The sequence below is a fragment of the Bombus flavifrons genome, chromosome 6, assembly GCF_040668555.2.
Source record: "Bombus flavifrons isolate JBK064 chromosome 6, iyBomFlav1_principal, whole genome shotgun sequence".
NCBI lineage: Eukaryota > Metazoa > Arthropoda > Insecta > Hymenoptera > Apidae > Bombus > Bombus flavifrons.
Genome location: NC_138447.1, coordinates 1,477,861 through 1,495,339, shown reverse-complemented (window position 1 = coordinate 1,495,339; position 17,479 = coordinate 1,477,861). Strand labels below are relative to the sequence as shown.

Genomic DNA, 17,479 nt, shown 5'->3' with positions numbered 1-17,479 from the left:
GACAAACAAAATTCTCAATTCACGTTACGTAAAGCAGCTAAAGATTTCAGAACATTATTCGTACGTGAAAAGAAAAATACAAGATTTTTATTTTGTATATTTGTAAGTACATACATACATATTTTTCTATGGAATTGCTAACTTTGTTGATAAAACAGAATGATCAAACATAGATCACGTCAATGTAACAGAAAATAATCGTCATAAATAAAGTCACGTACTCGTGAAAATTTAGTTAGTTAATTTGTGAAATCTATTGGATATTTTTACTTCCAAAATGTAAAATTTTAATAGAAAAAAGTTTTAATAGAAAAAAAAAAAACAATTTTAAGCTAACGCTTCACACGTTTCAGTAGAAAATATCCATACCGACAGTTCTTAGAGTCAGATCTACAATAGTCAACAAAAGAACAGACGAGATATGTATAAGTCGCTTAATCTGTCACATAATGAACAGCGATGAAATCGCTCGTGTAATCAATCAATTATGACGATACTACCTATGATAATGGAATTATCTGAGAAGTATATATCAATCTCTTACAATACCATGTAAAATTCATTACCTTAAAACTGTTTATGGAAAGAAGCGATAATATTTATAACCTTAATAACGTGACATGTGACATTTAATAAATAAATAGGTTGTATCCTTTTATTATATCGTTCATAATTTTCATCGTAACTTTAAGTTCATATTTTTAAAGTGTACAATATGGAAAAATTTTAATCGATAGATAAATACCGATAAACATATAATGAAACAAGTCTGGCAATTTACTTTAATCTTGTTCCTGTGAATTACATCTGACTCAAATTTATAGTCAATATTCTAAACCTCTCCCATGCGCATTAGATCATTTTCTTAATCAAGAAAATACATTAGTTCTTTGTCATCACATTTTTTTTGTTCCACCATATTACTACTTATCTATTCACCTATCTATTAATGATGTACATATTCGTCAGTATTTTATTCTTAAATAACTTCTACTGTTGTATGTACTATTTCTCATTAATAAAGATAATTTGTGTAACATAAAAAAATTATTTGATATTGCAAGAAACAGAAGTATAATGTAAAAGTTATTATAAGTTGAAGGCAATGAAAAGTATACTGTGAAACTAGTTTAACTTAATTACGTATGTTTAGTTATCTATTGATAATTTTGTAAAATACTGTTAACAATGTCTGACAGTATTTTAAACGAAAAAGCTGAGAATTGTGCTTCTCATGATCCTGAATATGATGATACACTGGGTGTACCTGATTCATTAGAAATTACTATAAATGAAAATGAAAATATTAATTCTAATAATGATACTGATAATAGTGGTGAGTTTATGACTTTGGTTTGTTATTTCTGTGTTATTTAACTGACTTCCTTTAAAAATAACATTCTAACTATGTTAGTAAAATGTATTGTGCATTGTTTACTTTATTTAAACTAGAACGTCCTGGTGTGATACCCTTTTCTGCTATACACGACTTACCAAAAAATTTTAAAAGCCAGTATCGTAATGTTTTTATTCCTGGTGAAGAAGTGCATGTGGACATTATAGACAATGAACGTAGCGTAACAACACATCCATTGAATCCAAATTTGTACACTATCGAATTTAGGCATGGACCATTTATTTGGACAATTAAGAAACGATACAAACATATCCAAAATTTGCATAATCAATTGAAAATATATCGCACCAGTTTAAATATACCTTTCCCAACTAAAAGTCACAAAGAAAGGAGAACTAGTTTAAAAAGTTTGGGGGATACAAAAGAAGGGAAAGGTCGTAAAGGTGCACTACCAAGGTATAAAGATACATTTAAAAAGAAAATACGTTTATTTATTGTAAATGACCAAAAAATGCGACAAACTATTTTTTTCAGATTTCCAAATAAGCCTGATGTTTTAGTACCTTATGAGCAACTAGAACATAGGAAAAAAGTATTAGAAGAGTACTTAACTAATTTATTAAAAATAAAAATTTATTTGCATCATCCAGAAACAGTGAGTTAATAATTTACATTTATTTATATAATGATTACTAACAAGTATAAAACATTTTCAGGTCGATTTTTTAGAAATCTCACATTTGTCATTTATAGAAGATTTAGGAATGAAAGGCAAAGAAGGAATTGTTTTAAAACGAACTGGATCAGGTGCAAGAAGTAGATGTAACTTTTGTGGTCTTCTTGAGGGCATGTGTTGTATTAGATGTACTCATTTCTGCACATCTCTATGTAGGAAATGGCATTCTCGACATCTTGTTGTTAAAGATACTTTTGTTGCCTATATTGAACCGAAAAATGGTAGCATTAAATCAGTAATTCTAATGGATAATGGCTTCGGAATCAGTTTTGGTCTGTATACAACAGGATTAAGAAATGGTATACAAATAGTAAATCTCAGTAGGCACATACTAATTAAGTGCTGGACAAGAAGAAAGGCCAAAGAATGGCTGGAATTCATACAAGAAGTTAGTAACAGGGAAGGTAAGTTCTTTGACTAGTGCGTAATGTAAAACTTTGAAAACTTAATTAATAAGTTATGTTAGTACAGGTCGAGACTTTATACAATCGAATCCGCACAACTCGTTTGCACCTTATCGTTCCCCTATTCCAGCCACATGGTTTGTAGATGGATCAAGTTATATGTCTGCTGTTGCAGACGCGTTAGAAGATGCAAAAGAAGAAATTTTTATTGCAGACTGGTGGTTATCACCTGAGATTTATATGAAAAGACCAGCTATTCATAGTGATTACTGGCGATTAGATAACATTTTACAAAGAAAAGCTGTGAGTATATCATTAAAAACATTGTGTTTACAAATTATTCATACTAATATTTTTAACACTCTATCCTATTAATACTGACAAAAGTTGAGGATTCTTGGTAAGGTTAATGTAATTTTGAATATAACTGTTATAATATATAACAGTTATGTCAACTGTCAAAAATTGAAAGAAATCACATGTATATGTTTATAATAATCAACTTTTTATTTAGTTTGAAGGAATCAAAGTATATATAATGATCTATAAAGAAGTAGAAGTTGCACTGGGCATAAACAGTTTCTATAGCAAGCAACGTCTAGTTGAAAAATGCCCTGAAAATATAAAAGTATTACGTCATCCAGATCACGCGCGAGTGGGAGTGTTTCTGTGGGCACACCACGAAAAAATTGTAGTTGTTGATCAAAGTATTGCTTTCCTTGGAGGAATCGATCTATGTTATGGTCGATGGGACAACAATGAACATAGATTAATAGACTTAGGTACATGATACTTGAAATTAAATACCGATCATTGTTATTAATTGCATTTAGTTTTATTGTTTTCAATTACAGGCAGCACCCATCATTCCAGTATTTATATTCCATCTAAAGGTAGATTTACCAATACCAGCAGTAAAAAGGTATCAAATGCCAATGTAAATAAGCATGTTTTATTACCATTGGCTATTGCAACTAACACAGTTGTGATGGCTACTACCAAATCTATACCTGTGTTGTAAGTTTCTTTCTTATTATTCCCCATAAATTTTATATTTCAAATTTTCTTTAAGTTTGGCTCAGCTACTCATTTTATTTTACTTTTTGTTTTTTTCTTTAGGCCAATTATAAATAATAAGACGTCGATATCGCCATTCTCGACATCACAGTTAAATGCTGGTGATTTATTACTATTACAACCAATAGAAGAATCAGATACTATGAAATGTGATACACCTAATCTGGAACGTAAAAATTTATTTGGGATGGCAAAAAACACCATGGATAAAATGAAACACAGTATTAAGTTGAAAAGACAAGAATTAATTAATATGGTGTATAATCCACACGAAGAAGATAGTGATGAGGAGAATGTTACGACTACGTAAGTTTATACTTCAGAAAGATATGTAGCAAAAACTGAATATATTTTTGCACCAATTAGAGAATATCACTGACATTTTCAGCTATGCAATGCAAACTCCAATTGAAACTAGTCAGTCACTAGTGTATAACGAAGATGAAGTTTCAGAATATCCAGGTGTGGCTAAATTATGGTTGGGAAAAGACTATGTAAATTTTATTGTTAAAGACTTTAATGATCTCGAAAAACCTTATCAAGATCTAGTAGATAGGAGCAACACTCCCAGAATGCCATGGCACGATATAGGAGTTATGGTACAAGGTGCAACAGCAAGAGATGTTGCCAGACATTTTATTCAACGTTGGAATGCAATTAAGGCAGGTACTTTCTAATTATGTAACAATCTAATAATTAAATAACATTTATATAATTTATATTTGTAGATGGAAAAAGCAAAATTAAATTCATGTTATCCATTTTTGCTTCCAAAAACGTACAATAATTGCAGTAGCTCTGTACCATTTATTGAGAAATCTACTATACACAACGTCAACTGTCAAGTACTAAGATCAGTTAGTTCTTGGTCGGCTGGTTTTCTCGACTCACAAACAATAGAGCGAAGTATTCAAGAAGCTTATATTGAGGCTATTAGTAAAGCAGAAAGGTGAAATTAATTTTTAAAAATATGAAAAATGATTAATTGCCCTCCTGCTATTATAATACACATTTTTCTATTTCAGGTATATATACATAGAGAACCAATTTTTTATAACGCTTGCATCCATGCAACGATCTGCAGTAAAAAATCGTATTGGAGAAACATTATTGAAACGCATTTTAAGAGCACACCGTGAAGGTGCAGTATTTAGAGTATTTGTAATAATGCCTTTATTACCAGGTTTTGAAGGCGAAGTCGGAGGACCAACTGGTACTGCTCTACGTGCTATTACTCATTGGAATTATGCTTCTATATCAAGGTAAAAATTCTATTATAAAATTAAACTGCAACTAAGGATAAAAAGTGAATGAGTTGAAAAATTGGAATTATTTGTATTATAAATAGGGGTAAAGATGCTATTTTAAATCGGCTAATTGAAGCAGGAATAGAGGATCCTAGAGAGTACATTACATTCCATGGTTTAAGGACACACGCAATGTTAAATGGTACATTAGTGACAGAATTAATATACGTTCACAGCAAGCTATTAATTGTGGATGATAATACTGTCATCTGTGGTTCTGCTAATATTAATGATAGAAGCATGACAGCAACAAGGGACAGCGAAATTGCAGTAATAATTCATGTAAGTATTATTTTAACTGACTCAACTGTGTAATTTTTTATCATTTCAATATTAACTATTCTATAATTTACAGGATCAAGAATTCGAAGAAGGAAGAATGAATGATATACCGTTTCCTTGTGGTAAATTTGCAGGATCATTGCGGAAACAATTAATTTCTGAACATTTGGGATTATTTAAAACAAATGAAGATATAGATGTAACTGATATAATTAAAAAATCATTCTACAAAGATGTATGGTGTGCTAGGAGCAATCAAAACACAGAAATCTATGAAGAAGTATTTCATGTTATTCCGACAGATAAAGTTGTTAATTTTTCTATGTTAAAGCAATATCAAGATGAGGAGCCACTTTCTTCATCAAATACACTTTTGGCCCAAGAAATGGTTGAACAGATTAAGGTATAAGTTTTAAAAAATTATTATTATTATTTTTATTATTTTAACAAACTTTATCTTTTCACTTTTAATTTTATTTTAGGGTCATTTAGTAAACATGCCATTGCACTTTTTATGCAATGAGGATCTGAAACCAGCTGCTGGTACAGTAGAAGGAATGATGCCAACAGCACTGTGGACTTAAATTTTTGACATTCGAATCCAATATTAATGAAATCAATGATTTTAATATTTTTTACAATTGTATACAAGTTAATCTATTTTTAAGTATTTTATTGACCAAAGTACAAACGATCACTCTGTGCTTATGACTAGATATTTCATTATATGTATAAACTGCTAGAACTAAGGTTGTATATCACTATTACTTAAAAGCATTTAGAACATTTGAGAGCATAAAGAATTAAGATGAATAAAATGCTAATGAAAATTCAGGTCAAGGTGATACTTGGATTGTTAGTTTTGCATTAAATTGATCATAATTGTACTTTAACATTCCATAAAATCTAACTCTTTCAAAAAGGAAACGGGTTATTAATGTTGATGTGGTAACAGTTACTAATTTGAAGATAATTTTATTTCATTAACCATTTAATATGCCCAAACGTCTTTTATTAATAACATCTTTTATAAAAATGTTCATATGAATGTTTAAGTATTAACAGTGTGCCTTTTTAAAAGTTGAATTTTATATTATAATATTTATTTTATAATATTATTTATTTGTATTAAACGATATATAAAATAAATATGACATATGTCGTTCTTTGCCAAGCTAATATCGTTATTTCCTTATATCTCTGTTACGATTATTCCATATAAATATTTAGTGAATTATTTTTGTATTTCAACTTATCTAAATGGCCAGAAGTTTGATAAATCGGGAGTCAACGTAATCAATATTGTGCTGTATAATTATGTGTTCGGATTCAAATTTCCAATTTCTAATGTTAAATCGGTAAAACACGCAGACTTAGAAGAGTATGGCAAAGTCATAGAATACCTGAAGACAAGCGTAAACCAAATAACGCAACAAGAAAACTAACCAAAATCCTTAAAAATTACAAAAATGACTGTTTTCAAAAATATCTTGCTAATCTGTATCCCACAGCTAACTCCAACTACTCACTATGGAAAGCACCCAGGAAATTCACTGGTCCTCCGTAAATAATCCCTCCAAATCGCTATCCACAAGGTGAATGGGCGCGTAGCGTGGCTATACAAAAAGCCAACTTGTTTGCAAGTCACTTAACTAATGTCTTCAAACCGTATTCCTCCACTATTGCCGCAAAATTAACGGAATACTTGCACTCTCCCTTCCAGATGTCTCCTCCTATTGAACCTTTCTCATCTCTGGAAGTTATAGAATTAATCCGTCGTCTAAATCCCAGGAAAGCATTGGGACATGATCAGATAAGTAACAAAGCTGTCAAGTAGCTTCCCATAAAAGGGGTTGTTCTCATCACTTCTATTTTTAATGCAATTCTTCGCCTTGAATACTGTCCTAAGTCTTGGAAAATATCATTGATTACTCTTATCCCTAAACCTAAAAAACCAATTCACGAAACTAGCTCTTATCGCTCAATTAGTCTTCTACCCACTTTGTCCAAACTATTTGAGAAGATGCTAATGAAACGACTCCTTCCACTCCTAGAGGATTTGAAAACAATGCCAGATCATCAATTCGGTATTCGGAAGCAACACTCTACGATAGAGTAAATTCATCGTCTAATTCATAAAATCAACCAAGATATAGAAAAGAAAAAATATTGCTCTGCGGTATTCCTGAACATTCAGCAGACGTTCGACAAAGTGTGGCATAAAGAACTTTTGTTTAAACTAAAGAAAATCCTACCACACACCTACTACTCCATCCTAAAATCCTACCTAACCAATAGACAATTCATGGTTAAATATGCCGGGTTCGTACCGGCTAAAACCTCCACGGTAGTCGTCCCGACGATTGCTAGGAGTGCCCTGGACCATCTACGTATTACTGCTGGGGCACTCCTTCGTCTTCTCCCTGATGGTGCAATCGGGAGCTATCCTTAGTTGATTGGGCCGTTAGGAGGGACCGCTCCTCCTAATGCCTCGCTTCCTAGGCCGTCGTGCAAGTCCGAGGGGGGGGGGAGCAGACCCTCCCCGGCGTGACGGCACCCTCGATGGATGATGGCTTCTCACCCTTTCTCTCTCGGCGCGCTCCTTTACGAGTTGCTCGCAGTAGGAGCGGACGGCGATGTACTCCTGTTGCCACCTCAGCATGGCCTCTGCGATCATCTCGGGGGCCAAACTCTCGCCGATAGCGAGCCGTAGGACACGGCGTGATTCCTTCCACGCCGGGCAGAATACCCGCGTGTGCTGTGCCGTGTCTTCCTTTTCCTCGCAGTGGTGACACATGCTGGTCACCTCCCGCCGAATCCTTAGCAGGAACTCCCCGAACGCTCCGTGCCCGGTGAGCACCTGCGTCATCCTGTATGTCGGCAGGAGCCCGCCACAATCTCTCCAGACCACCCAATTCGGTAGGATCGCTCCAACGGCTCGATGAGGCCGCAACGTATCCTCGGCGGCTAGCTGAATGCGCCACCGTTCCCAGGGTTCGAGCCTTGCCTCCTCCCGGACATCACGGACCGATTGGTCGGCAGAGGGCGTATCCCCGCCCGAGCACGGGCTCCGCAGTTGATGGTACACCCGCCGAAGCGCTAGGGCAAGTAGTTCGAATGGAGGAGACGTCGCTAGCACCGACGCCGACGCGTGGGATATGGTCCGATGTCCCCTGACTATTCGGATGTAGGTAATCCTCTGCAACCTCCTCAGTAGCAGTAAGCTGCGACGATTCCTCAGCAGATCTTCCGCCCGCACCGGGGCCCCGTTTAGGACCCTGGATCGAACCACTCCCTCGTATAGTTGACGAACTTCGACTCCAGCCCAGCCAATGTTTAGCAATAGGTCGCATAAGGCGTTGGGTGCGGCCGTCACTTTAGAGACCAGGAGCTCAAAGTGTGGCCTGAACGTCTATTGGCTGTCGATCGGTAGGGCTAGATATTTCATCTGGAGCCCCATCTGTACTTCGTCTCCGCAGATGTACACACAGAGGCCAGGAGGAGGGATTCCTCTACGATATTGGTCGAAGAACCACATGGCCTCAGACTTGGCAGGTGACACGCTCAAGCCCAGCTCCTGAATGGCGCGAACCGCGCAGGCATCGGCAACCTGGCCGAGTTGGGGTGTCTCATAAAACCATCGTCCCCCGGCCAGGATCAAAGAGTTATCGGCGTAGCAGACAATGCCCGTGCTCGGAGGCAGGGAGCAGCGGAGCGGAGGACCGAGTTATACGCCGTGATCCACAAGATGAGCCCCAACACAGAACCCTCAACACACGGAACAGCCCGCTCAACCGACCTTCATGCTTCTTCCTCTCTATTGTCCCTGCAGGTGACCCACCTGTCGCTCAGTTATAGGCCTGGATGACACGGAGAAGGCAAGTATTCTCATCTTTGGTTTCGGGTGCTTTCCTGAGCGTATATTTAGACTCCCCATAGGGCCATAGGGATTGGGGTTACGCCCAACCAGCGCACAAGGCACCCAGTGCCTTGCTACCTCGAATAGCTAAGTCTGCGGGGGCTGTCGCTCGTCTCAGGTCGAACGGAGCGCTTTCTAAGCCCTTCGGGCTTCGGCCATTCGGGGCGAGCCAATACCCCTTAAATCGGCCCTCTTGCCAGCATCTAGGCCATCAACCACTGTCACCACGAGTCCGAACCCATAATTGGTCGAGCAGAGGGGTCGCTACTCCCTCCGGGCTTTCACTCGACCCCCGTGGTACCAGCCTAAGTCATTGGTGGGACTATCGTGTGGATGTACGGCCACGTCACTGCCGGCCAGCGACCTGCTAACCGTGCTCGGCAGTTCCAGATGGGACTCATGTAAGCAGGGGCCTCAAGGTACAAAGTACCCGGGAACTTATCCCGACGGTCCCATCCTTGGCATCAGGATCGTGGGTGCGCTACTACCCAAGGCCACGTAGAGAGAGTGTAACGGTATTTAAACGCCTTACACTCCCGGCGACCTTCCCTGCGGTGTACATAGAGCACTCACGTAAGCGGGACGCTTGTCCCGACGGTCCTCTCTGGCTGCGGGAACGTGGATTTGCCAGCTCCCATAGACTTACATAAGCAAGTCCTCCCTGCGGGAGCACGGACAAGGTAGGGGGGCACCTCGAAGCGTTCCAGCACCTCCACTATCACGTCCCAGGGAATGGCGTTGAAGGCGTTTGTTACGTCCAGCGAGACCGCCAACGCCACCCCGTTCTGCGACACCATGGCTTCCGCTATGGTCCTTGCACAATTCACAGCATCGACGGTCGAGTGGCCCCGTCGAAAGCCGTACTGTCTGTCGTGCCATCCGGGCACCCGTTCCGATATATGGGCCTCCAGACGGGTGGCGATTATTCTTTCAAGGAGTTTGCCCACCTCATCCGAAAGGCACACCGGTCCGTACGCCACCGGCGAGTCCAAGGGGCGACCCTCCTTCTTTAGCAGGACCAGTTTGACTTTGTCGAATGCCTGTTGAATGTCTAGGAATACCGCAGAGCAATATTTTTTCTTTTCTAAGTTTTGTCTGATAATATGTGTTATACGATGAATTTGCTCTATCGTAGAATGTTGCTTTCGAAAACCGAATTGATGATCTGGCAGTGTTTCCAAATCCTCTAAAAGTGGCAGGAGTCGATTCGTTAGCATCTTCTCAAATAGTTTAGACAAAGTAGGTAGAAGACTAATTGGGCGATAGGAGCTAGTTTCGTGTATTGGTTTTCCGGGTTTAGGAACGAGAGTAATCAGTGATATTTTCCAGGACTTAGGACAGTATTCAAGGCGAAGAATTGCATTAAAAATTGATTTGATGAGTGCAATTCCTTTTATGGGAGGTTCCTTGATTGCTTTATTACATATTTGATCATGCCCCGATGCTTTCCTGGGATTTAGGCGACGGATTAATTCTGTAACTTCTAGAGAAGTGAAAGGTTCAATAGGAGGAGACATTTGGAAGGGACAGTGCAGGTATTCCGTTATTTCCGCGGCAATATTGGAGGAATGAGGTTTAAATACGTTAAATAGGTGATTAGCAAACAGGTTGGCTTTTTCTATAGGGCTACGCGCCCATCCACATTACGGACAGAATTGGAGGGATTATTTGCGGGGGACGCGTGAGTTTCCTGGAAGCCTTCCATAGTGAGTAGTTGGAGCCTGCTGTGGGAGACAGATTGGCAAGATATTTTTGGAAACAGTCATTTTTATAGTTTTTAATGATTTCGGTTAGCAATAAAAGTTCCTAATAAAAGTTAGCTTGCAATAAAGGTTCCTGCGAACTAATAAGATTCAGTTTATGGTGGGGCCTTAGGTTTATTGAGGGTCTCTATAATGGTGCTTGGGCCTTGACGGTCAGACAATGAAGGACGTCACACGGACTATCCCACGCGACGTAACAGGGGGTATTCATATTTATTGATAGAACTCTTAATAAGTATGGAAGAGCGGATAGCGTTTATTATGCTGGTGTTTAAGTATTCCGTGGCTGTTTCAATATCTTCATTTGTTTTTAGGGAAATTAAGGCTGATGTTGAATGATTAAAGACTTCTCTAAAGAGCTGCCAGTTGGTGAGTTGGTTATGAGTAAAGTCATTAGGTGGATTTTGGATAATTGTTGGGTTAATTGTTGCAATAACGGGGGAATGATCTGGGGAGAGTTCCGCCGAGGAGTTGATTAGGTCATATCTTGGCGAGATATTTTTAGTTATAAAGAAATCTAGTAAATCAGGTATTTTGTTAGTGTCAGTGGTCCAGTATGTGGGTTCATATGTGGTGAGGTAGTTGAGTCTGTTGGTGTTTATGTTATTCAAGAGATTTTTGCCTCTTACTGTGATAAGTCTGCTACCCTATTGGGTATGTTTGGCGTTATAGTCTCCTCCAGCTACGAATCTATTGCCCAAAACATCAAGGAAGTTATCAAAGTCTTCTTTAGAAATGGAGTGTCTAGGAGGACAATATACTGCTGAAGTGGTGATTGTACCATGGCAATCTTCTATCGCTACGTTTGTAGCTTGAAGGTAGTCCTTCTGGAACGATGGAAGCTCATAATGCTTAATGCTGGTTTTGATAATAATTCCAGTGCCGCCGTGGGCCTTTCCACTGGGATGTTGGGTATGGTAGAAGTTATAACCGTTTATTTTCAGGTAATTTTTGTCGGTGAAGTGAGTTTCAGATATGAGCATTACGTCGATTTGCTGTTGTTTTAAGAAGAGTTCCAGTTCGTATTTGTGCTGAGCTAGATCGTTGGCATTCCAAAGAGTTATGCGTCTTGGTTTTATTTTGCGTCGGGGCGTATTAATTTATCCATGATGAGTGTTAATAATGATAGTAAGTTATTAATTTGTTCTGATTGTTTCTCGATTAATTTTTCGAGTCTAATGAAGTTATCCGTGTTTTGTGAACTGGGAACACTATTTTAAGAATGGTCACTATGGATTTTCAGATTGTTTTGATTTCCTTGAACTGCCTAGGCATAGATGATTGAAGGAGTAGAGAATTTTTGAGGACTGAGTACTTGGTTGGTTATCTCCTTGACCCTGGGTTTAGGATACTTCTTTTTGTACAAGGTCTTGTATGCTAAGCAACCTTTATAGTTCGCGGGATGCTCTTGTAACATCATTTACCTCTCAACCCCATCAGAGATAAAACATCGACCCCTGACTGTCGGACGCCAAGGGGCTGCGACGCATCTTAGTCCCCATCAGAGATAAGGTCTCAACCCCCGACTTTCGGATCCCTTTGTAACCCACACCGAACCCCTCAACATCCCCAAGCCAGGCTGTATATAAGCTGAGACTTCACCCAGCTCGGGCAGTTCTTGTTCTAGTTGCTGTTCTTGTACAACGCCCCTTTTTCGGTTCAACGTTATTCTGCTGTTGTAAGTGCCAAAATTATAATAAAGTTCGATAAAAGGAAATTAATAGTTGGGTTACGACTCAGCTTTCTTTCCTCTTACAACCCAAGTATCGATTTTACGTGACACTCTCCTTGACAGAGGATGCACTTCGCAGGGGTTTCTGGAGATTTAGTGCACTGATCAATGGGGTGAATACTTGCACATTTAACGCAGCGGAAATTATGGTTGCAATATTTCTGCGTGTGACCGTACCTTTGGCACCTTTTACATTGCACTATCTTTTTTTTTATAAAAGGAGGTTCGAATTTTACTACTGAGTTCATTAGTCGATTGATGTTGTAAATTTGTTTATTGTTTGGCTTTTGTTTTAAGTCAATGAAGAATAAGGATAACAGGTTTTTCGAGATTCTATGCCTTATGTTGCTAATATTGGTTACTTCATGGCCATGTTTTAGGAGTTCGAACTTCAGTTCGTCTAAGTTAGCTGAGTGGTGAATGTTGCGTAGTATCACACGAAAAGGTCTTTCTTGTTTCAGTTGATATGTGTGGAAGTTTGCGTTCAAGGTTTTTAGTAACTTTGTTACTTTTCTATAGGAGTCTGGGTTAGTCGGCAGAATTTTTACTTGGTTATTCTTTATTTTTAGTTTGTAATCCTCTTTGTTGATATCTTTCTTAACGGACTTTATCATTGTTTGAATGTCGATGACATTGTCACGATCGGCATACTTCAAATTCGATGGACTGACGATGGAGATAAAGATGTGGCGGCACTCAGCGACAATGTATATCACTGAAGTGCCTAATGAACCATCAACATCCCAACGGTCCTTCTACCAAAGGTTCTAGAAGAAACAGCACGTGGCAACGGTCGCGAACGCCTAGCAAATGCATGGACGGTGGGGATGTTAAGGGATGACAAAAGAAAGTAATTGGATCCGATCGAAAGTCAAATTGTAAGAGCTTCAGTCTTGGAAAGTCACGCCTAGAGTTCGGAAGTGGATTGTGAAGTGGATTGTTGTTAGAAAAATAAAGTTTCTTTTTTTATTTTTCACTTCAAATTTCTTTTTTTTATTTTCTTTTTGTTATTTTTTGTTATCTACGGAAGATAGAATTACTTGGGACTACGGTCATCCGCGACAACGAAGTAACTATCAACGAAACCGGAAGAAACACTCGTAAAGCATAAAACTTCTACAGACGCTAAATCGCAGGATTGTGAAACATCGCTTCGTCTAGAAAACAAGGACATCCATACCTACGGGAAGGACTAACTTGGACTACGGTCATCCTCGACGACGAATTCTTAATCCACGAAATCAGAAGGCCTTTGGAATTGGAAGCATCTACGGAAGCTAACAAATCAAGGTAAAATTTTTACATATAAAGACAGACGATTTAGCTTTGAAAAAGACTCAGACAAAGAATTAGAAACAATGTCGAAAGGTAAAGCATGCACTGGTAGAGACGAACAAAGTATTGAAATGACAAACCAAATACGAGAAAAAATCGCGAAAATGCGAAGAAGCATGGACCTTTTGCAACAAGCAAGAGAAGAGGGTCAACTTCTCGATAAAGAAATCGAATTTCTACGAAAAACAATTGCCGAAATCAAGTTAAGAATACAGGAGACTATTAAAGAACCGACTAGTTGGAGTTATCAGGGTAGATTAGTTTCTAATAATTTGAACAAAAGCTTGGAGAAAAAAGACGTTACTGTAGAAAATGAAGAGATGGTTTTGAAAGAATTTTGAAAAGAATTGCAGTCTAATGTAGAAAATTCTTACGAAAAGAAAGTATCAATTGACACCGCTTTACAGGATTATATTTTCATTAAAACAGACTTAATGTTTGATGCCAATAGCTCGACAGAATACCAGAAAGAGCCTTTGAAACGAAGGAAAGAGGATATTGCAGCATTGTATAATGATTTGTTACAATCTTCGTCACAAGATACTCAAAATTTACAAGAATGGTTTGATAAAAAAAGTAAAAGTTTAGAAGAAGCAGGGAAAGATCATAACAAGAAGGATAATATTTCAATAAGAAATATTTTGGACGACGATGCAAATAAAGAAAACAAAATTGAAATGCAGGAATTAGAGGTAGTTAGCAAATCAACCGCTGAAAATGATACAAAACCAACAGACAACGTTGAACAAAACATATCATTATAATTCGTACAAAAGGCAAAAGATAATGCTTACAGTAATAAAAATTTGCTTATAGAAGAAGACCAAATGATAAAAGCGAAAAACGCTTGTGACAGTGCAGAACCAAAAACTTCAGCAGATCTTATGTCAAGAAATTTAGATACTAATACACAGGAGAAGTCTTTAGAAAATAAAGATGACAAAAGTCTATCTCCATCTATGTTAGATAGTAGTAAACGAAGCAGCCGTTATAATGTTGCTATAAAGCCTGCTACTTCGCTAAAATTTGGAGAAATTGTTTACAATCAAACAAGACAGTCAAACACAAATAAAATTTTGCGAAGCTCTTTAAAGACGAAATTAATCGAAGACAAGTCTGAAATAATTAATAAACAAAAAGCAACGGAAAATGTAGAAAATAAATTGATTAAAGAAAAAGAAAAGGTATTAAACAAAAATTAATTTCAGATAGTGAAAGCGAAACAACTGATGCTCGCCAACGAAGGGAAGTTCTTTTAACGAACACAGCTAGTGGTAGCGATAGGTGTAAATCTGTAGAAAATGATAATGCAGTAACGAGAATAACAGCAATTGATGAAGCGAATTTAAGCCAACGTACTAGGAATAAAATATCTCGTATACTTATATGGTATTTGATAGTCCCTTATCACGTAGTCGGCAATCGAAGAGTTGTGATGATAAAAAGCAACCAGAAGAAGACAAAGGTGCTAGTATTGCAAAGAGAGAAGCGAAACATAGAGGCAGACCTAGGAGATCGGGTAAAGTTGAAATTAAAAAAAATGAAGATACGAGAAAAATCTTACAAAATGAAAAGAGTGGATTAGGAGAACAAAGAAAAGTCGAAGAAAATACAAAAGAAGAAACTGTAGAGACAGAAGTCAATTCAAAAAGTATATTAGATAATAAGGGCGATTTACTAGATACCGAAAGAGCTATTGAAATTAATAATGTTGAGTGTCTCATGGCTTAGTCTCGTTCGTAGTCATCTCCTCATAGTGAGGCCTGATAATTGATATCGTTTTTCAAAAATTAATCTTTACATAGTTCAACATTAACATTGCTTTTATATCAGTTAATTAATCTTTGGAAAATGATGCCAAGCTAACAACTACGCTAATACAGTAGACCAGTCTAAAGCATTCAAAATTCTCTTCGGATTCTGTGGGTGATCTAGGCTAGACTAATAACTCGTTGTTGGACGCCGTGCGATATTGCAGGTATATCGGGAGATATGTATGTTTTAGTTTTAAGTAATTTTAATATAAATATATCTAGGCCGAGTTCAAAGCGCGCCTTTTCTACAAAGATACATTGTCTAACTTAGATTAGACAAATTAGAGAAGTTAAAAGCTCCTTTATTTAATTATTTTAAATATTAAATCATTAAACAAAACAATTTAAGAAAGCGTTTACAGTTTCATTTTTTAAATTTCGCTCCAAGAGTCTTTGATACGAAAGAATGGCGGTAAGGCTGCGATCTAATGTACTTTAGTTCAAGAAAAATCATGTTAAGATCTACATTAAGTTCACTTTAAGCTTCATTATCGGACGACGAGGGACTCATTCTTTGTTTTAAATCTTATTGTTAATTTCAAACCTTATTTTTAAGTCGAAATATTAAGCTTTATTTATAATCTTAGTTTTAAGTTGCGTTGTTAGTTTTCATCGTTATTGTTAAGTTTTGATTCTAAGTCGCAGTGTTTATTTTGAGCCTTAAGTTTAGTATATTTGTGAAGATCGAGTCCTTGATTGATATATGTAGTTATTTACGGAAGGTGATCTTTTGTTCTTTTTGGTGGCTTTTGGCTCTTCCTATTGGGCGTAATTTTTGATAATTAATAATTAATTTGAGAGTGTACAGATGAAAGTAGAAAAGATTAAAAAATTCACATTTTTATGTTTCAGACATATGAAATTACAATTTTATTCCAAACTAATTAAACGAACCACTTAACTATTATTGTTTAGTAATTTATTATTTTGATAGTGCATGTGTAATGTACATAATGCGCATGATGCACTGTATTTTATTATTTTGATGGCTCTATAATTTTTTCTGAAGTATTGTAGAAGTATAGAATTTTATACTTCGTTGCGATTATAAAATATTCTGTTTATATGATTATAGGATATCCTGTTTTATATTTTGTTTGCAATTTTATATGTATAAGACTTTATGTAGTTTTAATTAAAACCAGCACTATATACTGAATCTATTACGTCGTATGTGGCACGAAAATGGTAAGGGGATAAGAAATTCTCAAAACGTAACACATGAAAAAGCATTACATGTCACGTCTATTCTATGTCTCGTCTGTGTCTATACATATAACTCGTCGGCTTTAATTTTTTAGATATTCGTAAATATTATCGATATCACCACAATATATTTCTACTTCTACTTATAGTTGTGCATCTGCGGTGGCGTATGCATCAGTATTGCCCTACTCCGGCTGCTTACTTTCTGTTTAACATTTAAAGGCCTCGTACACAACTGCATATGCAAGGCTGCAAGAAATATGATGAAAGCGAAATATCATCAATGTGTACTGGGTTTAGGTTCGGGTTAGATTTTTCAATCCGACTGTCTGAATTTTTTATTTTTTCTAAAATTCATTTCTCTCCGCAAAATTCTAATCAGTGATTCAAATACAACAATACAATTTAGTAATATCTATGTTAAAAGAAATATTATACTGTTCTCTAATTATTCAAACGTAAACCTAAACCGAATCTGAGGTTTAAATAACTTACATTTCAAATTAACATTACAAATAACTTAAATAATATAAATCATCACGAACCA

General features: G+C 37.0%; 2 protein-coding genes across 3 annotated transcripts; both read left to right on the top strand.

Moving 5' to 3' along the window:
• Positions 1-264: 264 nt before the first annotated feature.
• On the top strand, positions 265-6,236 carry Pld (Phospholipase D). 2 transcript variants are annotated; one of them, XM_069114822.1, is made up of 15 exons: positions 272-647; positions 1,154-1,336; positions 1,453-1,813; positions 1,892-2,012; positions 2,074-2,497; positions 2,565-2,800; positions 3,012-3,279; positions 3,352-3,514; positions 3,617-3,880; positions 3,963-4,236; positions 4,303-4,523; positions 4,600-4,836; positions 4,923-5,163; positions 5,237-5,566; positions 5,646-6,235. In XM_069114822.1, exons 2-15 carry the CDS (start codon positions 1,189-1,191, stop codon positions 5,745-5,747), a joined length of 3,390 nt encoding a protein of 1,129 aa, XP_068970923.1. In that variant the 5' UTR covers positions 272-647; positions 1,154-1,188; the 3' UTR covers positions 5,748-6,235. The 2 variants fall into 2 exon arrangements, with proteins under 2 accessions (XP_068970922.1, XP_068970923.1); XM_069114821.1 differs by having other exon boundaries at positions 265-647; positions 1,453-2,012; positions 5,646-6,236.
• Positions 6,237-13,935: 7,699 nt separating this feature from the next.
• On the top strand, positions 13,936-15,114 carry LOC138181239 (tropomyosin-like). The gene is made up of 3 exons (XM_069115946.1): positions 13,936-14,235; positions 14,320-14,604; positions 14,689-15,114. Exons 1-3 carry the CDS (start codon positions 13,936-13,938, stop codon positions 15,112-15,114), a joined length of 1,011 nt encoding a protein of 336 aa, XP_068972047.1.
• The last annotated feature ends 2,365 nt before the right edge of the window (positions 15,115-17,479 follow it).